The sequence below is a fragment of the Chiloscyllium plagiosum genome, unplaced genomic scaffold (assembly GCF_037043375.1).
Source record: "Chiloscyllium plagiosum isolate Xiang-an unplaced genomic scaffold, Cpla_swu_hap1 HiC_scaffold_1, whole genome shotgun sequence".
NCBI lineage: Eukaryota > Metazoa > Chordata > Chondrichthyes > Orectolobiformes > Hemiscylliidae > Chiloscyllium > Chiloscyllium plagiosum.
In genome coordinates this window covers 14,467,932-14,495,566 of record NW_028270139.1, presented here as the reverse complement: position 1 = coordinate 14,495,566, position 27,635 = coordinate 14,467,932, and the positions used below count along the sequence as shown (strand labels likewise).

At 40.1% G+C, this 27,635-nt stretch overlaps 1 protein-coding gene across 2 annotated transcripts in view; it reads left to right on the top strand.

Annotated features, from left to right (window-relative positions):
• Positions 1–27,635, top strand: part of acox3 (acyl-CoA oxidase 3, pristanoyl) — a 191,033-nt gene that overhangs the window by 104,587 nt on the left and 58,811 nt on the right. For both annotated transcript variants that reach the window (XM_087977490.1, XM_087977538.1), the window contains exons 12-13: positions 2,508–2,630; positions 8,833–8,943. In XM_087977490.1, the coding sequence (XP_087833616.1) occupies positions 2,508–2,630; positions 8,833–8,943 (234 nt within the window). The remainder of the gene's footprint in view (positions 1–2,507; positions 2,631–8,832; positions 8,944–27,635) is intronic.

The window sequence follows — 27,635 nt, the reverse complement described above, 5'->3', positions numbered from 1 at the left end:
CTGACACACGGTGTTAGTGTTATGTAGCATGGTACACTGTCATAGCTCCTCCAACAGAATATTCCAAGCCTGCAACCTGGACCCTCTAGGAAGACAAGGGTAACAAATGCATAGAAATAGAACCATCTACAAATTGCCCACCAAGCCACTTGGAAATATATCATCATTCCTTCAGTGTTGTTGGGTCAAAATCTTGAAGCTCCTTCCTTCTCAGCACTGTAGGTGACCCTATGTTTCAAAACTTGCAGCAGCTCACCACCACTTTATCCAAGGAATTAGAGATGTGTAATAATGCTGACCCAGTAAACAGTATCCATATTACAAATAAAGAATAATTAATTAATTGGCTCCCTTTTAAGGTATATAAGGTTGAACACGTTGGAGGCCTGCACTGCAGTTGAAGAACAAATATCCCACTTGTCATCACAGGGCAATCTAAAGTGTGAGAATGAAAGCCAGATCAATGAGAAAATAATTTACAATTGCAGAAACCAGTCATTTCTATTGTTTGTGTGGCCATAATTAATAGCTTATTAGCATATGTACATATATAATTGCATAGATGTTGGTGAAGATGTTTGCTTGCTGGATGTAATGGAACATATTTGACCATTTTGATGCTGGTTATCAATGAGTTTAATTGTTGCTGTATTTTAATTATTTTCTTTTCACAATCTATTAAATCTGGAAGTATTTTCTGTAACCATTTGAAATTTGTGCCCATGTTAAATCAAAATCAATTAACTTCACTAACAATAATAATTTTCTGAATGAATCAATTTGTCCTCTTGTAATTCACAGGCCAAAAGAACTACAAGTAAAGTGTCTTCTAAAGATAGTAACTCCCATATCTAATCAGAGTCTCAGTGGCTTAGGTTAAGAAAAATAAAATTATACTCTCCAATTTAATGGAAAACCCTGATGAAACAGAAACAATTCGTATAGTATCCCAATTATTTTTAAATGAGGCATGAGTTTGAATATTCATAAATAGAGATAATCTAAGAACAGTGAATGCAAGGTTTGTTGAAAACTGATTGGCTTACGGCATGCTAACTCCACTTTTAAAATGATAAATACCAGATTAAGAAAATAAGTTGAGGAAAAGAACATAAAAGTTAGTAATAACGAAATGAAGAAAGAGAAAATTGAAAGCAAAAAAAAATCACTATCTCATTAAGATTCAACACCTAAAAAAATTAGGTATTGGCGAAACAGAAATTAAGTGGCTAAAAGGAGGAAGCATATAAACCTAACGAGAAATCAATCAAAGGAGAAAACAATGATAACTTGAAAGCTGCACTAAAGGTAGTACAACAGTTTGTTATCGATTGAAAGAGGAAAGAAAACCATAAAGAATGTGATTTTTTAAAAAGTTAGTTAGATGAGAGTAAAAACGAAGTAATATGTCTTGTGGTACCAAACTATGTATATGATAAGAAAGTCAGACTAAACTCTGGACCAGTTGGAGAAGATCGAAAACATTCTTGTGCAAATCCCAAAGGAAAAGGGGGGCAAAATGTGTTCCCTCCAGGCAATTAAATCTAATCCTGGAGGCAGTGGGAGGGACTTCATGAAACAATGATAATCCCACCAATAATTCTGAATGACTAATCTTAAAACCTTAAGCAAAAGATATATATATCCAAACAAGATAAAAGGAAAAGTAGAAAATGTTTGATCACAGTAGAGCAGTATATCTTTTTTGCTAAGGGTGATGAGGACGAATGGAAAAAAAAACTTAGACTCAGACTTTTAAACGGAGCTATCTAAAGATCATACAAATTATAACAGAGATTGGGAGAGTTTGGTTGATGAATTGGGCAAATTAATGTGGAGTGAATTAGGCGAATGCTTTCAAAAGGTGAGATCCACCTTCCAAGACCCAAGAAAAGGCAAAATTTTTCAATTGATTCTGAACTGCATTAGTAAAATTTTAAGGTGATGGAGCAAGAAAATAAGGCTAGAAAAACTATTATAAATCATTCTCTGAGAAGCAGCCATATTTTCTTTTGTATAACAGCTACCGTGGATAACTTTTCATCTCAGTGATGAGAAAACCCAGGTCTTGTTGCACATCACCCTTCAATATCAAGGATATTTGTATATCCTTTATCTTACAGATCAATGTGTGTTTTATCTTATGGTATCTAAAGAGCTTCAAAATTTTATAAATGATAGTCTCATTGAATGCAGCACTGCAGTTATTAATTTTGCCCTTTATGAACTGTTCTTTGCATATTGACACTATGATTAAACTAAACAAAAATGTTCTGGACAAATAATATATAATGCCAAAAGTGTTTTGATTGTCATCAGCCAATATCTTCCAGTTTTCCTGCAGGTGGTATTTATATTTTTTAGTTGTAATCTAAAACTAAAGAAACCATTGGAGAGCTGACTTCAGGTCAGACATTTTTTTTCTTCATTTAATTTGTACAAGACTTAGAACAACCAAATTATGTGCTGGAAATATTATTCACTTTCAAATATGATTTGTATTGCAGTGAATCGTCTTGGGGACATTAGAAATGACAATGATCCTAACTCTACATATGAAGGTGACAATAATGTCTTATTACAACAAACCAGCAACTACCTTCTCGGATGGATTAAAGCAAAACACCAAGGTTAGTTCAATATCATCTCACAGGTCATTCATTTTCCACAATAGTAACATAATTGTTGTACCTATGTTAGAAGCATGTAAAATACTAAAATCAGTGTACATCTGTCATAGGTTATAAGGATAAAAGGTATTATGATTTGTCTTCTGATTCACAGAAGATATGGATGTGAGAAAGAAACATAATTTACATTTTATTTGTTTAATTACAACCAGGTGAATGTAATTGCTGTGCTTATCCTCACATTTTTTTTGAACAAGGGCATAATGTTTGCAATTTTCCAATTATCTAGCACCTTAGTCCAGGGAGAACTGAAAGATTAAGGTTAGTCCCCTTGCAAGTTCCATTCTCATTTCCTTGAATATCTTTGATGATGTTCATCAGTCCCAAACCTTGTCAATAACAGTCTCTTCAACACTTCTTCCTTATCAATTTTAAACCTTTTAATGACAGAGGTTTCTCTTCTCTCGTCATGGTTTGCATCATGGCATGCACTTCTTTGGTAAAGACAGTTGCAAAGTTGATAACTCACCTCAGCCATGCCTCCTGCCTCCATATGTTAAAACACCTTTTGATTCCTACTTCTTTTTGCCACCTTCTTTCCTATTTATATGCATACAGAAAATCTTATGATCTTTTCTCATAATTCCTCTTTGCTTCTCTAATATGGTTTTCCATCTCCTCTCTGAAGCTCCTGTATTCCTATTAGTTCTCAAGTGACACCTGACACCTGCCATAAACTCACTTATTCTTCTTCATTTTAATTTCTATCTCCTTTGAAATCTAGGAAATGTTGAATTTGATTGTCCTAGCTTGCTCTTTTGAGGGAAAATACCTTGACTGTACCCAAATCATCATCTCTTTGAAGCTAGCATATTGCTCAGTTAGATTTTGCTGCCAATCTTTTGTTACTACCAATCTTATCCCTCTCCATTCTTGAATCAACGAGGGTTTATTGGTCAGCATTACTAAGACTAGTTTTTCAATACTAGATTTGTTGATTAAATTGAGATTTCACCAGCTTCTATGATGGGACTTAAACCCATTTCCCCAAAGCATAGCCAGAATCTCTTGATTGCAATACAAATACATTAGCAATATGTCACCATCATCCCCAAAAGCAGGTATTGCACTTTGATTGAAACTTGATTAACTAATCAAAATTAAGGAACTAAATAACAGAATTTTCTTGAGTGAATGGAAGAAAAGAGCAAAGAAGGTTGAGGGGGGAACCTAACTGATGTGTACAGAATGGTGAGGGTATGATGATACTGTGGCTTTTTTTATAGGTACTTTTATTGAAAGAAAAAAGATGTTTTAAACATTTTTTACAAAATTACAAAGTAACACAAACAAATATAAACACTAATATACAATTAAATATATATATATAAAAGAAACAAATAATAACCAAAACACAACAAAAGAAAAAAAAAGAAAAACACTCAGCTATCTACTAATCTATCCTACAAACAACCAAAGCATAAAATAAGATATCTTACATTACTAGTTAGAACTAACGTAATAATTAAATAATTAAGTATGTACTCAAAATGGATTAACATCAAGTCATAATGAAAGCCGTATTTATACAGGATTCCTTCTCCGGGGGACCCCCGGACCAGCCAGAACCACTACCACAGCTAGACAAAAGCCCTTGACAATAAGGCCAAAATATCTGTGTCTATATAGTTCAGAAAGGGCTGCCATATTTTATAGAATAATTCAGTTTTTTGGTGCACCATATTTGTGAGGAAGTCAAGGGGGATATATTCCATGACTAACCTATTGTGGGCGGCACGGTGGCACAGTGGTTAGCACTGCTGCCTCACAGCGCCTGAGACCCGGGTTCAATTCCCGCCTCAGGCGACTGACTGTGTGGAGTTTGCACGTTCTCCCCGTGTCTGCGTGGGTTGCCTCCGGGTGCTCCGGTTTCCTCCCACAGTCCAAAAATGTGCAGGGTCAGGTGAATTAGCCATGCTAAAATTGCCCGTAGTGTTAGGTAAGGGGTAAATGTAGGGGTATGTGTAGGTTTCGCTTCGGCGGGTCGGTGTGGACTTGTTGGGCCGAAGGGCCTGTTTCCACACTGTAATGTAATGTAATCTAATCTAATCTATAGATACTGTGGCTTTAAGAGGTTATTTTATCCTGTTTTTGTTTTGAGAGGTTTTTAAGACAGAGATAACAAGTGTCTAGTTGGAATGCTAGTAAAGTAAATAGCTTGTGAGGCCTTGTTTTTTTTAAAGTTGGAACAATAAAAGCAGTCTGGATGAGAGTGGCCAGCTCTCACAGACCAGGATTATTCATTTTTTGGCTTTGAGTTTCAGCATCAGTTGTTGTTGAAGTCTGAACAAGGTTTGAAGCTGTAGTAAGGGGGTCCTGGCTGCTAATCTCTCTGAATTTTCACTTTATATTTTTTCTCTCTTTCTGCTGTTGAGTTGTATGTGAGAAAATTGGATTTCTGAATTTGCCTTTTTACCAAGGGGTGTGTTGATGGAATGTTACTATATTGAAATTGTTAATTAGTAATAGTTACTGTATCTACTATTCTGTTCAATTTTCCAATAGAGTTAAGTTGTTCTAAATTCCTCTTCCTTTTGTTTATTTTAATTATAATGTTTAAATAAATTGTGTTTTGCTTAACATTGAATATTTGACTAGTCATAGAGATGTACAGCATTTATCTTTAAAATAAGCGAAAGTTAGGTTCTAGGCTACCTTCTTAAAATATTTTGAGGGGGCCTGGTCTGGTCCATAATAAGGGTCTTTGATAGAGGAGATCGGAAGAAACGTTTCCCCTTAGTCGAAGGGTCAGTGGCCAGATGGCATTGATTAGAGGTACGAGCAGAAGATTTAGAGGCGATTTTAAGAAGACACTTTTCACTGGAGGGTGGAGGGCATCTGGAACTCATTACTTAAAAGCAGAAGAAGAGACATCCTCACAGCATTTGAGAAGTATTCAGATGAACGCTTGAATTGCTGTAACATACAAGGCTACTGGCCAGGTTTGGGAAATGTGATTGAAGTAGATAGTTGCTTGATGATCAGCATAGACATTATGGACCAAAGACTTCTTTCTAGGCTGTAAAACTCAATGACTCTGTGACTCTGATTCTATGATTTGCTTACCTACTAATCTTGAAAAAAAAACAATGTGACATTAAACAAAGACACAAGCACACAAGATAATTTCAAAAATGGGAACAATATGGTTTTTTATTAACCAAAGTCTTTAGCTTCTCTCAGGTATAGATTTTAAACATGAAGCTAAGTTAAATCTGAGGCAAGTTGTTTAATAGTTAACTCAAATTCTGCACAGAGGTGAAGTTTGTAGATGTTAAGGTCTTGGTGATTGGTCATTGTCCAAAGTTGTTTTTTCACTGGCCACTAACGTCAAGATTGAAAGAGACACGGAGAAGGAGATTTGCAGTTTCCTTACTGTTTTTTAGTTCATATTTCTTTGTCTCTGCCTTGCTGCTCAAAGCAGCTGTTAATATAGGTCAATTTGTATATTTGTGAGACTGTTCCTTCTCCTTCCGGACTGAATACTCTGCGAGTAACCTTTCACCTCCCAGCATAATATGCAAATTTATCCTGCGTGTGTGAATGAAAAAGAAATGAAAATTTCATGATGCTGCCTGAATTGAGTGAAATAACTCCACAGAGGCTGGTATCCCGTCACCAAGTTGCCCTTTATTTACACGTGCACCGTGCACAGGGACTCTGACCAGCTAGCTTAGAGCCAGTCCCTTGAGTGAGGAGAATTCCTGAGACCCCTGTTTATACCTGTCAGCCAGTGAAGATCTAGATCCCAGGAGGGAATCTCTCGGTTTCGCGATCAGTCAAAAGAATCAATAGGAATGAGGCCTGTATAAAGCAAGGTTACCAGTTTAATAAAATAAGGCAGCCTGGTGTAGTTTTGTCCAGCAACACAGAGGTTAAAGCTTCTATGTTCCGTGGCGAAACTGCGCAATTACAATTGAACAATAAACAATTTTTATATGTTTTTAAGAGACAGTACAGCCTTAGTTATAAGGAAACACCAATCAAATGTAATAAGGTGACATGATTGACAGCAGGTTAATCCAATGGTATTTCCTGGGAAATGATTTTGTCTTACTCAAATCATCATCCCATACTTGCAGTTCAAGGTTAGTTCCAGTGGTCAGTTAATGTCTTATGATTCATTTTATGAAGACTCCATTGTCTGCTTTATCTTCTAGTTCAGCTAACTCGGCAAAGCAGAAATGCAGGTTCATAGTGCCAAATCATAACTTGAAGCCATTTTGTTGTGTTATTTTAAATTGAAAAGCCATTTTGGTGTTAATTAGAGCCGATGTGGACTTGTTGCTCCTGACAACAGCCTAAATTCAAATTTTAATTCCTCACCAGGGCTCCCTGTTTGGCACAGATTATTAGCTCCAGTCAAGGAACTCATACTCAGCAAAATCCATATGGCCAACCTCGTTCCAATCCCTAGTTCGAGTCAGCTGGATTTGGTCTTCAGGTAGCATTGTAATCTCAGTCCTGCTGGATCCATTTATTCCATATGAATTTGCTGCACCTGCCTTACTCATGGTCAGGTGATTACAGCAACTGTTTCAGATCAGAATGTGTACTTTGTCAATCTATTTTCTGTCCATAAAGGTTTGACAATAAGATGATGGAAGTTTGGTATTGATAATCCAAGTTAACTGTTATGATAACAGTTTTTAAGATGTGGGCATTGCTGCAAGACTGGCATTTATTTTGTATCTTAGTCTGAAAGGGCATAATGACTTCATTGTCTCGCCTTTTTTTTTGTTGTTGATATGACTGAGTGGCTTGCTCTTCACTTCAAAGTGCCATGATTTAATCTTGTGGAACAGTAATTTGAAACTGTTGTTAGAGTGTGGACTGCATTAGGCAGGTAGATTTCTTTACCTGAAGTGAACATTTAGAACAACCTGTCAGTTTAGTGTTACTGACATCAGATCCAGAATCTGGTTTCCAGCATCTGCAGTCATTGTTTTTACCTCGTGATTTTAACCCTACTGCGAATCCTCTTGCAAGGATGCCTGCCTTGAAGAAGTTTTCCTCCTCTCTCTACAAGAATCTCAGGGAGTCTCTCTCCCACTGCAACTCCCAGGTACTCTATGCTACTCTCTCCCCACCCCCACCCTCCTCTAGCTTATCTCTCCACGCTTCAGGCTCTCTGCCTTTATTCCTGATGAAGGGCTTTTGCCCGAAACGTCGATTTTGCCTGTCCTCGGATGCTGCCTGAATTGCTGTGCTCTTCCAGCACCACTGATCCAGAATCCAGTTACTGACATCAGTGTCTTGTTTTCAAATTTTTTTCTGATGGAATTCAAACTACCATGAAAATTCTAAATATGACCATCAATAGATTATTATTTCTGGCCACTTGATCCAGCAACATAACTGGTCAATCAGTGTACCATGAAAAGAACTTTGCTGTATCAGTTTTATGAGAAGTTGCTTGACTATATTGAAATAAACATTTTGAAAAGTTCTGTAAACCTACTTAAAGGAATTGTGAGAATTTTATGTCTTGCATAATGATTCCCCTTTTAGACCAGTTGATATACTCACAGAGATCAGAGAACTAGCTAGCTTTAATGAGCAGTGTGTGACCATAGATCTAGGTAGGTTTTTTAAACCCTGTGTCAACGATTAGTTTTTTTTTCAATTTTAAGCTGGACTCCAGATGCTGAATTGCTTCATCTTTTGGAAATATAGTACATGTATTTTATGGTGATTAAACTATATTTAAAAAATCAATGTCATGTCACAGTTCAAAAGTGAAGAATATTATAAAGATCAACTGTAATAATGCAATTGGATATGTTGTTATTCCAGAATGTGCCCTTTTCAATGTAGTGAGCCTCCTGATTCACTTAAACTACAGATCACTGCTACCTCTTCCCACCTCCTACTCCATTCCTCCTATCATGCCTTAATTGGTCAAAATTGGTTAGAGCTTGAGAGGTAAACTGTATCAGAGTATTCTTTGGTGCCAACTATTATTATTATTATGATGACCCCTAAATATGAATTTAGGAGGTGCTTGGACATATGTATTCTGGCACATCATTGCTGCTCACAGCTGGAAACGCACTTGACTTTGGTATTAGCCAACTTAGGCCAATTTCTGTCAATTTAATGTATTTTGTTCTAAATTTTGTTTTAATTTTCTTAACGTTAGATCATGTTACTATCAAGTCCCCATTGCAATCAGTTGACTTTCTGGAAGATTTGAATTCTATTCTTACCCAAGAATTTCCAACAACTAATGATGAATGTCTGGACTGTTCAGGTAAGATATAAATTAATTTTATTTGTTCTGAACTTGATGTTTCAACCAGGCTAGTTTTGAGAAAGTGATTGCAGTGACTTTTTTTTTCAGAATTCCGTGAATCCATAGATAGACCTAGAAACTCTAATACTCTAATAGAATTCTTATATAACTAATTCCTGATGTATCCAACTACAGGCTGTCAGTTCACAAGCATCAGTCACAATCTTGAACAATCCACCATTTATTCAGTGAATCTTTTGCATGCTAGCTATTTTTACAATAAAGCTTGAACTTACATAACATAGAAAACATCCCCTCGTATAGATGCACAGTGAATTGATGCCGAACAGAGAAAGTAAGTGCTGACAGTTTTTTTTTAATCCACTCGCTAGCTGGTCAGCATTAATTGCCTGTCCCTATTTGCCCTTGAACTGAGTGGCTTGCTAGACTATTTCACTGGGCATGATTTGGAGGTGCTGATGTTGGACTGAGGTATACAAAGTTAAAAATCACACAATACCAGGCTATAGTCCAACAGGTGTATTTGGAAGCACTAGCTTTCAGAGCATTGCTCCTTCATCAGGTGGCTGTGGAGCCATATTCCACAACCACCTGATGGTGGAGCAGTGGCTTGAAAGCTAGTGCTTCCAAATAAACCTGTTGGACTATAACCTGGTGTTGTGTGATTTCTAATTTCAGGGGGCAGTTGAGAGAAAACCACATTGCTGTGGGCTGGAGTCACATGTAGACCTGACCAAGTGATGATGGCAGGTTTCCTTCCCTGAAGGACATTAGTGAGGAGGATGGGTTTTTTTCTGATCATTATCAATGGTTTCATGGTCCTCAGTAGATTCTTCATTGCAGATGTTTTTAAAATTCAAATTCTACCATCTGCCATGGGTCCTCAGAACATGAGCTGCGTTTCTGGATTAATAAGCTAGCCACAGTACCACTTGGCTATTACCTCCCTCCTATAAATGAGAGAGATCTAAGAAGCATGTCTTCAGGATGGCCTTGAAGGATGTGTAATATTAATATGGGGAAAATTCCAGAGTATGAATCATAGGTGACAGAAGAGAATCAGTACGCAAGATACTGGGTGCAGTTGAATAGTAATTATGGGAGCAGAGCTTTGGAACATTGGGGAAGATATGAGAAAACAACATAAATGAAGGTAGCTGATGGGTAAGGCAACTTGGTATTGAATACAATGTGGACAGCAGGGTTTGATGAGACTGATGATCACGAATGATGCACTGGAGGTTAGCCAAGAGAATATTGGAGTAAACAGGGTTGAAGAATGGCAGCATTATAAATTGAAATTTAGTAGCAGTTGAACTGCTGATACCCAATCCTCCTCCTCACAGCCTACTTCTTCCACACATTGCAATTTCATCTGTCTTGCAAGCTGCTGATGTATTTCTTGATTGCCCCCACCCTGCCCCTTCCTTCGCTCTAGCATTGTACTTTCCTTCGACACCCAAAAATGGAACCTGGCCATTTTGTAGAGAAACAGCAAGAAATTGAGAGTCACTCAATTTCAGACCTGCACCCACCAGATGAGATTTAAAAAATTATAAATGTATCATAAAGATGGAATATGAATATGGTGAGACATCAGAAATGGGTTGAGTGCTGTGTGAGTAAAGTGCAAGGATAATGCAGGTATCAACTTGCCAGAGAGTGGCACCTGGCACAAGTGATACAGAAGAGGACTCATGAGCACTTCAGTGGTCTAGGCAGATTCATGTGCTCAATTAAATGCTTGTTGCATTATGAAACCTCCCAGAGCTTGAAAGTGTCTGACACCAATATAGCATATGGCCTTACATAGAGCCTGGAACCCATCGTGTCCAGCATGGAATGTATGCCAATGTCATTAGCTCTCAGTGGCTGATGTCTCAGCTTCCATCACGACTGCCATCAGAAATCAGCGAAAGTGCATTGTTACACAACCCTCATGCAAACTGAACTTGGTGCCACAAAGGGGCAAATTGCAGCCATCAGAGTTGCTGATATCAGTTGTCAATTGGGCTTGTAGAGTCTCACGGCACTCCAACAATGTGTCCTCCAACAGATTGCTGAGGGACCACATCTGGAAAGTGAAAATTAATCCATGGAGGATGAATCTTCTGTCTTCTCTCCCATCCCTGCAACTGGACCAGTGTCTTTATTGTTGCCTGTCAGCAAGCTAGCCCTGCCACTGCCAAGATGATATAGTCTAAAACAAGACCTTATCAGCATACAGTTGTATAAAGGTTGCCATCCTAAACCATTTACAGCCTTCTCCACTGAACTTCAGCAGGATTTCACCATGTGCTACAGCCACTAATGTGCTGCTGTGCTCGAGCACTAGGCCTGACAAAGGCATACAGAACACCAGCACTACAGATTTTCACATTTAGGGTATTTAACCCCTTGAGTCTTCTGTACCATTTAATGGATTGCTAATCTATGACTTAACTCCACAATGTCACAGATCTATCATTCAGCCCCTCCAGCCTGTTCAGCCATTCAATGAGATCATGAAGAGAACAATTGGCAAATCAGTTGTTTCCCAACTTTAATTTCTCAGGAAAGAAACAGTAATTCTTTATTTTTTGTTCATTAACTTTCTTATCTTTTAAATATTTCCTCACCCACGAATATTCTCTTCTGATGAACTGATGAGCAGACCCATGTTATATTTATTTATCCCTCTTTTCTTTCTTGCCATCATGTTCTGTAGTGACCAACTTGAGATCTGTATTTGCTGTGGCAATTACATGGCATACCATTTTGTAGAATGACTTTGCCAGATTTTTTTATTTACAAACTCTTTTGAAATTTGTTGTGATATATGCAGATATTAAGGCAAGAAGGTAAATAATTTCCATATAGCCTGGGGAGGCTTTCCTAAGGCCTTTTGCCATTCTTATTAAAACAGGTTGATGAATTACATTTTTTTTGCATCCTGTTTGCAGGCATTTCAGGGCTCTTTTTCCAGACAGCTGAAACCATCTGAGACAGGCATGCTGTTCACATTTCTTTTCATGCTGTTCTCTTTCTTATGCATGCATATCTCATTAAGTTAATTAGAGCCATTTGAGAACAGTTGGCTCGAAATAAATTCTAAATGTGAGTGTACTGGGTGCGGCCCTCTTTTGGTGCACTGATAGTGGCCCTACCCTGGTCCACCTGCTCCAGAATTTTGTCATAACATCTCTGAACAGGTTGATTGGAAAAATAAGTAAATTTTAAAAAATGAATGTACTGGCTGGCAATGGTTTGGTGACTTTTGCATTGTTAGTTTAACCCATCTAAATAGAGTTTTTAAATTCCATCAAGTTGCTTCCAACAGGACCATAGTATATGCTTTCTGTTCTTGACTACATATAGTATCAAAAACAAGCTTATGTTTTTCTAGGAAGAAGTGGAATCAAGTGTAACCTGGAGAGTTTTAATAAATACATTGTTATGGTACATAATCTCTATATTCAGTTTATGTTTTTTCTGCTCCTGTATTACCAGTCATATGGTAATCACCACTAAGTTACAGATGTTTGAGCTTTCCACCCTGAAGGCATGTAAGGTGGCTTTTTAAAAAAGAATCAAACCACCAGATCAAACCACAAATGACTAGATCACTGGAAAGTGATTTTTGTTTTAACCTGGAGAAGGAAAACACTTGGCAGAAATTAATCTTTATAGTCATAAAGATGTACAACACAAACAGATCCTTTGGTCCAACTCATCCACATTGACCAGATATCTTAAATTAATCTAGTCCCATTTGTCAGCATTTGACCTATATCTCTCTAAACACTTCCTATTCATATACCCATCCAGATGCCTTTTAAATGTTGTAATTGTACCGGCTTCTACCAACTCCTCTGGCAGCTCATTCCACACACTGTCCACCCTCTGCATGAAAAAGGTGCCCCTTAGATCCCTTTTAAATCTTTCCTCTCTCACCTTAAATTTATTCCCTCTAGTTCTGGACTCCGCTACCCTGGGGAAAGGGCCTTGGCTATTCACCCTATCCATGCCCCTCATGATTTTATAAACATCTATAAATTCACCCTTCAGCCTCCGATGCTCCAGGGAAAATAGCCTCAGCCTATTTAGCCTCTTCCTATAGCTCAAACACTCCAACCCTGGCAACATACTTGTAAATCTTTCCTGAATCCTTCCAAGTTTCACAACATCTTTCCTATAGCAGAGAGATCAGAAAGATGCTCTAAACACTTCAACGTATCATTTTCTTTTATTCATCTGATGTTACTGTTCTTGAGTATTACTGGAAAAGTCACATTTTGTGGAAGCTTTTCATTGATCGAAACAATTTGTAATTGTAGCTGTATGAAACAACTGGCTTCAACATTTGCTCAAACGTTTGAGATACTATTTGAGCTAGGTGTTACTGCTACAATGCAGTAGCAACATAAGTGGTGTCCTTCATTACTAGGATGCTGCCATCAAGACAAAAAGATGTTCTGCCTGTCTCACAAATGAAGAATATGGTATATGCATTTCAGTGCCTGTGCAATGCTATGTAGGCTGTACATCCCAAAAGCTGGTGGATTACATCAAACAGCATGTCCCTTTAAATTTTCCAATCAACTTGTTCAGGTATGTTATGACCCACTTCTGGAGCAAGTGGGACATGAACCCAGGCCTCCTGGCTCAGAGGTAAGGACCCCAGCTCGCTCTTCCTTAAACTGAAATAGCAATTAAAAATTAACTGTTCAGTAAGACACTTTACTGTTCATAATGTACCAAAGTATAAAAAGATTGTCCTTTGAAGAAATGGTGCATTGCTATTATATCTTAGCTGAATGTATAATCCCCACAGACCTGAAATTTAGAGAGCCGTTAATGAAGATGACAGGGGTCTTGGCTACTGACTAAAGAACATTCGAAAAACCCACTTTGCCTTCTTTGCGGAATGCCTGCTGATATAAGGAGCCAATCAGCATTTAACAGGCCTGTGGTGACCTTCTTCAGGATCAGGAGTTGGAAAATCCTACTTCCTGAGACCTGTTGGTTAATAAGAGCTGTTGGTCAATTAGTGAACAGCAATTCTTTCACTTAGCAGCACCACAAATGAGGCTATTACTGCTATTGAAATGGCACTGACCAGAGGCCCACAATTGCAGAGTGACCAAGGACCAGAGATAAGTGACAACTGGAGAAGTTTCACAAGGTGGGGGTGATGTGCCCACTAATAGCCAGAGAGAAATAGAAGAGCAGATTTGTCAGCAAATTTCAGAGAATTGTTAATGTGATAAGGTAGTGACTGGGGAATTTCAATTTCCCCAACATTAATTAGTCATACTGTGAAAGGTTTATAGTCATAGAGATGTAAAGCACAGAAACAGACCTTTCGGTCCAACTTGTCTATGCTGATCAGATATTCTAAATAAATCTAGTCCCATTTGCCAGCATTTGGCCCATATCCCTCTTAAACTCGCACTATTCATATACCCATCCAGATGCCTTTTAAATGTTAATTGTACCAGTCCCCACCACTTCCTCTGGCAGCTTATTCCATACATGCACCATCCTCTGCATGAAAAAGTTTTCCCTTGGATACCTTTTTAAATCTTTCCCCTCTCACCTAGAACTAGACTCAGTGAGTTCTAGTTCTAGACTCACCAAACCCAGGGAAAAGACCTTGTCTATTTACCCTATCCATGCCCCTTATTCTGTCAACCCTTAGCTTCTGATGCTCCAGGGAAAACAACCCCAGCATATTCAGCCTCTCCCTACAGCTTAAACCCTCCAAGATCCCATTGTACTCTGACGTAACCTTCACTGTCCACTACACCTCCAATTTTGATGTCATTTACAAACTTACTAACCACACCTCCTATGTTCACATCCAAATCATAAGTGACAAAACGCGGTGGACCCAGCACCGAACCTTGTGGCACACCGCTGGTCCCAAGCCTCCAGTCTGAAAAGCCAACCTCCTCCACCACCCTCGGTCAAGCCAGTTCCGTATGCAAGTAGCTAGTCCTCCCCGAATTCCATATGATCTAACCTAGAGGAAGCAGAATTTTAAAATGCATCAAAGAGAGCTTTTTAAGCCAGTATATAGAAAGCCCTACCAGAGAAGGATCGGTCCTAGACTTAGTTTTAGGTAAAGAAGGCAGGCAAGTGTTTGAAGTATCAGTGGAGATTATTTACAGATAACAATCATAACTGTTAGTTTCAATACCCTTGCACAAATGGAGAAGGAAGTGTCTGAAAGCAAGGTTCTAAACTAGAGAAAGACAGGTTGTAATAAGATCAGATATGATTTGTCCAGAGTGGATTGGGAGCAGATACTTTTAGGGTACGTTTATCAGACAAAAGACATTTGGACGAGTACATGAATTGGAATGGTTTAGAGGGATGTGGGCCAAACACAGACAAAAGGAACTAGTTTAGTTTGAGAAACCTGGTTGGGATAGACAAGTTGAACCGAACACTCTGTTTCCATGCTGTATGTCTATGACAGTGGATACATTCAAGAAGAAAGGAGAGAGAGTACAAGGCCAACATAATAATACAATAATAGTAGAGTCGGACCAACCAGTCCAGTGAATTCTAGATATTGACGGATACATGGGATTGGGTAAAGAGAAAATGGAAGGCTTATGGCAGATACTGAGGGCTCAAGACAGTGTCCTACAAGAGTATAGAATGTGCAAGGGAGAACTTAGAAAGGAAATTGAGAGCGCAAAACGGGAACATGAAAGGACTCACAGAAAAATCCTAAACAAAAACAAATTGCTGGAAAAGCTCAGCGGATTTGGCAGCATTTGTGGAGACAAATTTGAGTTAACATTTCAGATCGAGTCACCCTGCCTCAGATGGTAGCTAGGAAAATGTCAGTTTACATGCAGAAGATAGGGCGGGGAAGTGTGGTAAGGAGCGGGATAAAGCTCAGAGAGCAAAGAAATGTAGATAGACAAAGGAGTGGATAACGATCTCGCTAGGAGGGTGAATGGCTATTAATGGGAACTGTTAGTAGCTAACAATGGGAAAGAAAGTCCTAAATTAACTTACAAGTACATTTAAGAATAAAAGGATACCAAGGGAAAGAATAGGGCCTAGTAAGGACTACAGTGTAAATTGTGCATATGGCCAGAGGACATTAGCAGGGTGTAAATAAATGCTTTATATTGGTGTTCACTTATGAGAGAAATGTTGCTGGTGTAGAATTCTGGGAGAAGACCTGCGATATAATTGAAGAAATTAGCATAGACAGATGACGCTATGTGTGGTCTGGCAGGCGTAAAAGTAGATTAAGGTCCAGGATAGGATGACATGTATCCTGGCTATTGAGTGAAGCAAGGAGGAAATAGCAGAGGTGCTTCCAATTTTCAATTTCTCTCTTTTCACAAGAGAGGTGCCAGAGGACTGGAGGACAGCCAATGTGGTAACATTATTCAAGAAGCAGGGGAAGAGGAAGGGATCAACCAGAATCTACAGGCCAGTCAGTCAAGCCTCAAAGGTTTACTTACAAACTATTGTAAGTAATTCTGAGGAACAGAATTAATCTGTATTTCAAGAGACCGGGATTAATCAATAACAGTCAGAATGATTTTGTTAAGAGGAAATCATATTTGATCAATTTGATTAAATTTTCTGAAATAGTGACCAAATGTGTAGATGAAGACAATGCTTTTGATGTAGTCTACGTAAATTCCAGCAAGGCTTTTAAGGTCCTGCATTGAAGACTGACAGCAAAGGTAAGAGCCACTGGGATCCAAGGAAATTTGGCTAATTGGATCCAGAGTGGCTGAGTGGCAGGAAGCAGATGCTGACAGTCAAGGAGTCTTTTTGTGACTGGAATGGGACCAGTGTTAGGGTCCTTGCTGTTTGCTTCTGACTCGGGAATTAGGAGTGCTTCCCAAGTTTTCCTGCCAATGATTGTACCAAGTTGTGGACCAACAATATGTGCCCTGCCTTCATTTTGTACCAATGCCTATTCTACTTCAGCACCAACACTTCTAAACTACAAGTGCTCCCAGCCTGCAATGTCAGGCTTAGCTGGGGATCCAGCTGTTGGTTTGACAGATTGTCAGGTGGTACTTGCCATTGAAAAGATTTTTCAACATATTCTGCAATTAATTTCTGCCAGAGATCTGGGAAATCATACTACTGGTCTAAAAGTACTCTATCATACTGGCTTCTGGCCTGTCATTAAATATAAGACTGAAAAATGACTTTTTTTTGCACTCATCCAAGTAGTAATTCTCTATCTGCTTTCCTATATATCCAACATTATTGTGTTTAAATATAAATAACCTGTTCAACTACAAGTTAGCCTTTGAGACTTCTGAGTGCTGTTTCTTTGTCAGATTAATTGGAGGATTTGTCCTTCAATAAATTTCAAGCTTGCCATGTGATACATTTTTCAGAGTTCGTTATAAGGGATTGAGCAGTTCTTGGGTCATTCATTGCTATGTTGCTATTGAATCAGCAATCAAAAGCTGTGAAAGAGGAACTCAGTTCCTTTTTGAAGAATTCTCACATTCCTTCCCAACTTGACCTCTTTCTCAGTTGCAGTAATGGTAATCAGTGTGATCTCCTGGTCAGCAGGAGATCACACTGATTACCACTACTTAATACATTGATGTTTATACAAATTAAAATGTGTAATTATAGTTCAGAATTGCATCCATTTGAGTAACCAAACTCAGGTTTTCAATAAATCACAGATTATCAAACCAAGAACAAATTTCATAACTGCAGTAGGACTATTGCTAGAAAATCCTTTATGCTGTAATTCCAGTGTTGTTGCAAGACAGCTGTTAAAACAATGTACAGGTCCACTCCACAATAGCGTGAGATCATTTTATTTGGACAGCTGAAAGTGGGTGTTCTGCATAGTGGTTTCTCAATCTCAAAACTCAATTTCATTTTTACTACACTTAGGATGCAATGATCTTCATATTTCAAAAGGTTGTCATTGTATATTAATTGTTGCTGTGCTTGTCGAATATCAATGGCATTTATCATTCAAAGCAGTATCTGCAAAGTACTTGAGCAGATTTTGTCCCCTTATTTAAGAAATGATTTTATTTCATTTGAGGCAGTTCAGAGAAGGTTAATAAGGATGAATCCCACTATGGAGGGATCCTCTTAAGAGCAAAGGTTAAACAGGTTAGGACTCTACTGACTGGAAATCAGAAGAATGAGAGGTGATTTCATTGACCTTGTAGGATTCATAAGGGTAAATGCTGAGAGGTTGTTTCTCATGGGAGAGTCTAGGAGCAGAGAGTATGGACTCAATAAAGTATCGTCCCAATTTAAGCCTGGGATGAGAAGGAATTTCCTCTCTTAAGGTTGTGAATTTTTGAAACTCCTTGCCACAGAGAACTGTAGAGGCAGAGTGCTAGTGTATTTTTAAGGCTGAGTTAGTTTCTTGATCTGTAAGAGAATCGAGAGGGAAAATACAGAAGAGTGGACACCAGGAATGTTGGATCCTATTGAATGGTGCAGCAGATTGAAGTGGTCAAATTCCTGTTCCTATTTCTTATGGTCTGCTTTGCCTCAATCCGTTACCATTTATATCCACTATTCCAAGTTATCTTCATCATTTGTGTACATTTTGCATTCTCACTGCTTTTTTTTGAGTTGTTCCTATTTGCCCCATGCTTTTTCTTAGTTCATCTATCTCTACCCATATATTTGAAATGTCAACAGATTTATCTATTTTTGATTTATTTTGAATGATTCACACCCTCTTTTTCAGTTTCTGTTCTGGTCTCTTCCCAGTTATATTCCATACTCGAGCAGAATTTTCAGGACTGTGATGTGATGCGAAAATGTAGGTCCTAAACCTACATCACACTATGTCAGTAACATTAGCTGTAGCATTATTGATTATCGGTCAGGTCTTGTACATAAATTCTTATGCTGAAGAAGATAAAGATGATCAATTAAAAGGATCTGAACTAGTCAAAAGGAGTTTTAATCCAATGATAAGTGTGTTATTTGTGTACTTGTTCAATTATGCTACACTCAATAGTGGTTGCACCTCAATAGTATGTGTCAGAGGCTGGTTACAATGTTACCTAGATTCGCTGGTTGTGAAGCTATTAGCAGGATTAAAGATTATTTTTTATTTTATATTAGATGATGACACCACATTGAGGTTGCCAACAAGTGTTGTGGTTTACCACAACACAGATGGAGTAACCTAATTTGTCAGTGCTGATATCCCTCATGAAATAAACTTCCTGTGAGTAAGCCTTCCATGAAAAAGGCACAAATGAAATGGGTCATGGAATATAGTGATGCATTTGTTTTTGGAAATCTGTACATTGTGCAATCTGGGCATCAATGCATCCCCCTAAAAGTAGCTGCTTCGAATCAGAGTTTTAGATAAGTATTAGTGGCATCAAGTGATCAGAATGAGAGAAAAAAGAAATGCAACTTAAAGTTAAAGTTACACAGACAATTTGCTCACTTTTCTTGTTCGCTGACAGATGCTTGGAGGTGCTCCACATGGATAAATACCACAATGTTCTCACAATCACAGTGCCACCATTCACACTAACTCTGCCATAGCACATTCCTCTCACCAAGGCTCATGGACTATAACATTCATAACTGCACCCATCATGTCCATCCATGGTGTTCACCCTCCTCGTCCTCCCAAACTACTGACCTTTTGTGCCCCCTGTGCTTCCTATTCACTTACTGTGGACACCTTATCACCTGTCCTGCACATGCAGCATAACTAACTGCTCTTCTATTTATTGCCATCATACTCGATCCCTCCTTTGTCTCATTGCAGGAACAATTAGTCCACCCCTGATTGATGTACCTGTAATCGCTGGACAAATTTCACCTGACCTGTGGGACTGACTGTGGCCAACCCTTACCTGTAATCAGTCAAGCCCACTGACTGACAGCGACAATACTTTGTGACTGAATAAAGTCCATCTTTACCCCACTAAGGTCTTTGACCTTCAGGCGTACTCCATTTAGCCGAACCACTTTGTTGTCTTGACTCAAAGATCCTGGCACTTACTGTAGGTGTGACATTAACATAGCATGGTGCTGTACAAGAAGATGTCCACCTCAGTTGCTCTGAACTGTGACAAGCTGCCTTCTTCTCTTTTGACACTAAAAGGTAATGCAATCCACAGAGTGACAGCCTCCAAATAAGTATAAAGTGAATACAAAGAAATGAGCTGAGCCATAAGATACCTCCTGCATAAATTCATGAGATGTTTGTGTTCTCCCTGTGCTTTGGGATAAGGGAGTTTATTGGTCATCCCTAGTTACCCTTGAGAAGGTAGTAGTGAGCAGCCTTCTTGAACTGCTACAGTCCATGTGCTGTAGGTGGATCCAAAGTGCCATTTGAGAGGGAATCCTAGCCGTAGTTAAGGAATAGCAATATATTTCCAAGTCAGGATGGTGACTGACTTGCAGGAGAACTTGCAGGTTGTAGTGTTCCCATGTATCTACTGCCCTTGTCCTTTTAAATGGAAGTAGTTGTGGGCTTGGAATCTGCTGTCTAAGGATCTTTATTCACTTTTTGAGCAGTGCATCTTACAGAGAGTACATACTGCTACTACTGAGGTACAGTGGTGGAGGGAATGGATGTAGTACTAATCAAACAAACCACTTTATCCTGGCATCAAACTTCTTGAATGTTGTTGGAGCTGCATGCATCCAGGCAGATGGGGAGTATTCCATCACATTCCTGACTTATGCTTTGTGGATGATGGTCAGGCTTTGGGGAGTTAGAAGGTCCGTTACTCTCTGCAGTATTCCTAGCCTCTGACCTGATTTGGAGATGCCAGTGTTGGACTGGGGTGTACAAAGTTAAAAATCACACAACACCAGGTTATAGTCCAACATGTTTAATTGGAAGCACATTAGCTTTCGGAGCGACACTCCTTCATCAGGTGATTGTCCTGATGAAGGACCTGCCTCTGACCTGCTTTTGTAACCACTGTATTTCTATGGTGAGTTCAGTTGAGTTTCTGGTCAATGATAACCCCCCAGGATGTTGGTAGTGGGGGATTCAATGATGGTCATTGAATGAATGTCAAGGGGCAGTGGTTAGATTGGCTCTTATTGAAATGGTCAGTGTCTGCCATTTGTGTGGTGCAAATGACACTTGCCACTTGTCAACCCAAGCCTTGATATTATCCAGATCTTACATTTGAATATGGACTGCTTCCGTATCTGAGAAGTCACAAATGGTGGTGAGCATTGTGCAATCTAAGGCGAACATCCCCACTTCTGACCTGATGACGGAGGGAAGGTCATTGATTAAGCAGCTGAAGATGTTGGGCCTAGGACACTACCCTGAGGAGCTCTTGCAGAGATGTCTGGAGCTGAGATGACTGACCTCCAACAACCATAACTATCTTCCTATGTATCAGATATGACTCCAACCACCGGAGAGTTTGCCCCTAATACCTACTATATTAGTTTTGTTCAGGCACCTTAATGCCACACTCAATTGAATGCAACTTTGATGTCAAGGGCTGTCACTCTCTGCTCACCTCTGGAATTCACCTCTTTTGTCTATGTTTGAACCAAGGCTGTAATGAGCCCTGGCAGAAGTCAAACTAAGTATCAGTGAATGGGTTATTGCTGAACAGGTGCTACTTGTTGGCACTGTTGATGACTCCTTCTATCACTTTACTAAAAATCAAGAATAGACTGATGAAGACATAATTAGGCAAGTTAGGTTTGTCCTGCTTTTTGCGTACAGGACATACCTAGGCAATTTTCCAAATTGTTGGATAGATGGCAATGTCGCAACAGTACTGGAAGAGCTTGAAATTACAATTGCTGGGATTTTGTCAGAGCCCATAATCTTTGTAGTGTCCAGTGCCTCCCACAGTTTCTTATTATGTGGTGTGAATCAAATTGTGAAAAAGCAATACATACAAGCATACAAGTCATAAGTGTCCCTGAGCTCCAAAATGAAGTACTGAGGGGTTTAACTGAAGTGAGAGTTGGTCCAAAAGTAGGTATGATGATAAGACTGAGGAATTATCGATGCTGACTTGAGTAGTTGAAGGAGAGAAATATCTGGTCCCCAGAGGGACTTTGTGACAAAGACAAACTTGGATGAAGGCCTAAAGAAGGAAGCAGAGAGCTGATACCACTAGCTAACTACTCAGTCCTTCATGTCGACAACTGGTGCCAACTTGTTTTTGAGAAAGTTGGGAGAATTGAAAGCAGAATATAAATGAGATGCAATTATGTGGAAATAGGACAATGAGATGCTAACCTTGCTATTTAACCATAGCAAAGGGCTCATGTTTGTGCGCCTCCTACCTCAAGGAGACATTCGACTCCCAAGCATCCCAGGTGTCCAGCTATTTTGAACAATGTGCTTTCCCCCTCTGTCATCCAGACAGCCTTCCACTGCACTTCCTCCATTCCCAGCTCCACAGCTGTAAACCACCTCCCCCGCCCAAACATAACAGAGACAGGATTCCCATTGTCCTCATCTTTCACCCCACCAATCTCTGCATTCAATGGATCAGTCTTTAACACTTCCACTAACTCCAACCAGACCCCACCACTAAGAACATCTTCCCGCCCACTCCACTCTGCATTCCACAAGGACCACTTTCTTCATCACTCCTGATTTTTATTTCTCTCTATGTCAAGGTTCTGATTTTTGTTTAATTTTTGACATGTTTTTCAACATTTTTGTCATTGTCTCCCCCACTCAAAGGAGGATAAAATTCCACTCATGGTGTCCTACCATCCTATTTTTATGAAATTGCATTCCTCGAGTGAAGCCTCACCCAGTAGGAGTGCACATTGGGACTCCAAACATGTGCTTTATATAATTCACCTTCCATAATTGGAATTCTGGTTTGGTGTCAAGCCACAAGGACATGTTCTGGGAATTTTCTCATTCACTAATGGCTTTCTGTCCATAAATACAAAACGTCCCAAAGAATTACAGGGAGCAGGCACTCAAATAGCTGATTTATGTTTCCCAGTGACGAGGCTCTGTATCAAGGGAGCAACTCCTCAAGACTGCATTTAAATATTTGAACTTTGTTTCAAATAAAAGCAAGCATTTCTCATTCTGATCAATTCTGATGGCATAAAAAGATAACATGCACTTTCTCATGAAGCAATGAATGTATGAAGAGAGAGATTTTTGTTTTATAATGCAGTCTACTGCAAATTGTATAAAATCAGTTTAATATAACGGACATTCTGTGTATTTGAATAAGGCTGACTTCGATAGGATTAGACATGGGCTGTCTATGGTAGACTGGGCGGGAGAACATCAATGACAGATGTTCAAAGAAGATTATAAAATTATACAGAGCCAGTTTTTCTATCCCTAAGCAGCAAGAGCCCCACTTAACAAAAAAAAAGCAGCAGCTATGGATAACTGAAGTTGCCAAAGGCAACAAAAGAAACTAAAAGTAAAAGTGAGCAAACATACAAAACGCTGCAATTATTCTGACAATTGGGACAGACACAAGAACCAACAAAGGCAGACAAATCAGATGAAGAGCTCCAAATAAAACAGTATGAAAAGAAACTTGCAAGACATAAATAAACATCAAATATTTTTTAGTTATAGAATCAGGTTCAGTGTGGGTCCCTTCACACTGGCAGCTATGATGTTGTAGGTGAGAATAAGAAAATGGCAGAGTGTTGACTAATTCAGTACACAGGAAATCTCAAGGAACTGAATTTTGAATCAGAAACAGAAAATGATGGAAATGAACAAAAACAAAGTAACAACAGTAAGAAAGGGGGGAAAAGACAACAAAGAGTGATCAATGTCCAAATGGTTCTGACCCCTAAAATTAAGATAAGTAGGTGTGATTATATCAGATGTGAATCTTCCCAAGTTCTCTTAGTTCAGGTACCATTCCTTTGGATTTGTGCCGTCAGAGGGATAATGGCAAATGGGACTGGATTGATTTGGGGTGTCTGATTGTCATGGGCGAATTGGACCTAAGGGTCTGTTTCTGTGCTGTACATCTCTATGACTCTTTGACTCTGACATTATATAGAAGGTACACACAGAAACAAGTTAATTGGCCCAACTAATCTATATTATCTTTACTGGCATCGCTGCCAATCCCAGTATTTGTTGTCCATCGGTACTTACCTTGAACCAGTGGTCTGCTAGACCTTTTCTGAGGTTGAAAGAGTGGATTTCCTTCCCTAAAGGATATGTGTGAAACAGGTGGGTTTTTACACTTATCTATGACAGTTTTATGGTCACTTTTACTGCAAACAGGTCAGAGGTTAGGAATCCTGTAATGAGTAACTCACTACCTGATGCTCCAAATCCAGTCCACCATCTACAAGGCACAAGTGTGGTGGAATACTCCCCACTTGTCTGGATGTGTGCAGTTCCAATAACATTCAAGAAGCTTAACATCATCCAGGATGAAGCAGCTTACTTGACTGGCACCATATCCACAAGCAACCACTCCTGCCACCACTGATGCTCAGTAGCAGATGTGTACCATTTACAAGATGAGCTGCAGAAATTCATCAAGGTTCCTTAGATAGCAATTTCCAAACCAACAACCACTTCCATCTAGGACAGGGGCAGTAGATAATGGGATCAACAGCAATTATAAGTTCTGCTCCAAGCGACACACTATCCTGAATTGGAATATATCACCATTCCTTCAGTGTCACTGGGTCAAAGTCTTAGAATTGTGGGTCTACCTTAGCAAATAGACTGCAGTGTCATAGAATCATACAGTATAGAAGAGGCACTTTGGTCCATTAAGTCTGCACCACCATAAGACAGGAGGTGCCAGCATTAGACTGGAGTGGACAAAGTCAGAAGTCACACAACACCAGGTTATAGTCGAAGAGGTTTATTTGAAATCACAAGCTTTTGGAGCGCTGCTCCTTCATCAGGTGAAGTGTACAAAGGAGCAGCACTCAGAAATCTTGTGATTTCAAATAAACCTGTTGGACTATAACCTAGTGTTGTGTGACTTCCAATCTTGTCAACAATAGATTACTCTAGATCTATACTAGTCCCATTTTATAGCATTTGGCCCATAGCCTTGAATGTTATAGCATTTATAAATATAAAATATCTTCTTTGCATCTGTTCAATCAAGACTAATAATAATATTTCCTAAAGAAAATAGCCCAAGTCTGCTATCACTTCTCAGTTCCAACATTGCCCTTGAAAATTCTTTAATCAGATGTTCTTTCTTTTTTTAAATACACATATTCATCGGATAGTATTCACTGGTTCGGATTTGTCCTGTATAAACTGGTTATACCTGGGAAAATTTCCACATTGTTGAATAGATGCCAGGAGCAGTTTAGCTATGTTGCAGCAAGCTCTGGAGCCTTACTACTACTTTCAGGATGTTGTCAAAGCCCATAGCCTGTTTAGGATCCAGAGCCTCCAACCATTTCTTCATATCATGTGGAGTAAATCCATTGGGTTGAAGACTGGCATCTGTGAGGCTGGGACCTTTGCAAGAGGCTGAGATGGATCATTCACTTAGCACTTCTGTTTGAAGATTGTTGCATATGCTTCAGTCTTATCTTTTGCCCTGATGTACTGGGCTCCTCCATCATTAAGAATTGGGATATTTGTGAAGCCTCCATTTCTAGTGAGTTGTTACCTATCCAACACTATTCGTGACTGGATGTGTTCATAAAAAATAGGAGCAGGATTAAGCCATTCAACCCATTGAGTCTGCTCTGCCATTCGATCATGGCTGATATGGTCCTCACTCCCATTTTCCTGCCTTCTCCCCATAACCTTGCAATCCATTACCAATTAAAAATCTGTCTAACTTCTCCTTAAATTTACTCACTGTTCCACCATCCGCCACAATTTGGGATAGTGAATTTCACAGATTCACAACCCTTTGGGAGAAGTAGTTTCTCCTCAACTCTGTTTTAAAAGGGTCAGTAAAGAAAATGGCAGGGGGAGGGAGGGGCTGGAAAGGGAGTTGGGAAGGGAGGTTATTTGAAATAGGAGAACTCAATGTTGAGTCCTCTAGGCAGAAGATTCCTCCAATTTGCCGTCTGATTCACTGTGGCAATGGAGGAGGCAGAGGATGGTCAGGTTGGAGAGGAAATGGGAAGAGGAATTGAAATGGGCAGTGACTGGGAGGCCAGATCAGCCCTTGCAGGCCCGGCTGAGATGCTCAGCGAAACATGCCCTTAGTTTATGTTTGGTGTTACTGAGGTAGAGAAGCTCACGTCAAGAGCACTGGCTACAGTAAACTAGGTTGGAACACATTTTCAGCTCTGATCTCCAGCATCTGCAGACCTCACTTTCTCCTCCTCGGTTGGAGGAGGGACAGGTGAACCTCTGTCTCACCTGGAAGGACTGTTTGGAGTCCAGGGTGGAGGTGAGGGGGTGTGGTGTGCCAGCATGTTTTGCATCTTTTATGCTTGCAGGGGAAGGTACTAGAGGTTTGGTGGGGATTGATGGGGAGTGTGGTACAAACCGAGGAGTGATGAAGAAAGTGGTCCTTGTGGAATGCAGAGTGGAGTGGGCGGGAAGATGTTCTTAGTGGTGGGGTCTGGTTGGAGTTAGCGGAAGTGTTAAAGACTGATCCATTGAATGCAGAAATTGGTGGGGTGAAAGATGAGGACAATGGGAATCCTGTCTCTGTTATGTTTGGGCGGGGGAGGTGGTTTACCATCTGTGGAGCTGGGAATGGAGGAAGTGCAGTGGAAGGCTGTCTGGATGACAGAGGGGGAAAGCACATTGTTCAAAATAGCTGGACACCTGGGATGCGTGGGAGTCGAATGTCTCCTTGAGGTAGGAGGTGCACAAACATGAGCCCTTTGCTGAGGACAGACCGTTCAGCCTCAGAGAGTTCAAGGTCAGGGGGGCTGGTAAAAACGTGGCAAGGCTCATTGGGGTGGGTCTGGGGGCTCCCAAGGATGGAAGGGTGGAAGGGTGATAACATGATGGGTGAGGATTGGATGTGATACAGTGGCGGGGGGAGTATTTGTGGGAGAGAAGAAGAGTGGAAGAGGTGCAGGCTGGGAATAGGATGGGGGATTGGGTGTGGTTATCGCCAATTCCCTCCCCCCCTCCCCCACCTCACCTTTAGCCTCCTCGGGGCACCCCATTGAGCCTTGCCATGTATTTACTATTCCCCTGACATTGAACTCTCTGAGACCAAAAGGTCCATCCTTTGTAAAGGGCTCATGCTCGTGCCTCTCTGTCCCCACTTCAATGAGTTCCGCGCCCGCCAAGACTTGGAACTCTTTGACCTCTGCCTCCAACTTTCCTCTTCCATTTGGACACCCCACTGGCCTCTTACCTGCCTTTGACCTCTTCATTGCTGAATGCTGATGTGACATCGGCCGCTTCGCTTTCTCCACCCCTTTCACCCACTCCAACCTCAGCCCCTCTGAACATGCAGCGCTCCAGTCCCTCTGCATCAATCCCTGCTTCACCATTAAACCCATTGACAAAGGCGGGGTCGTGCTAGTCTGGAGGATGGACCTCTATGTCACCGAGACCGACCACCAGCTCTCCAACACCATGTCCTACCTCTCCCTCGACCATGACCCACTGGGTCCCCATTGCACGCACTGTCTGTGACCTCATTGCGTCCAGTGACCTCCCCTCCACCACCTCCAGCCTCAGTCCCTCAGCCCCGCACTGCCCGCTTCTACCTGTCCCAAGATCCACAAGCCAACCTATCGTCTCCGCATGCTCCTGCCCCACCAAATTCATTTCTTCTTTTCGACTCTATCCTCTC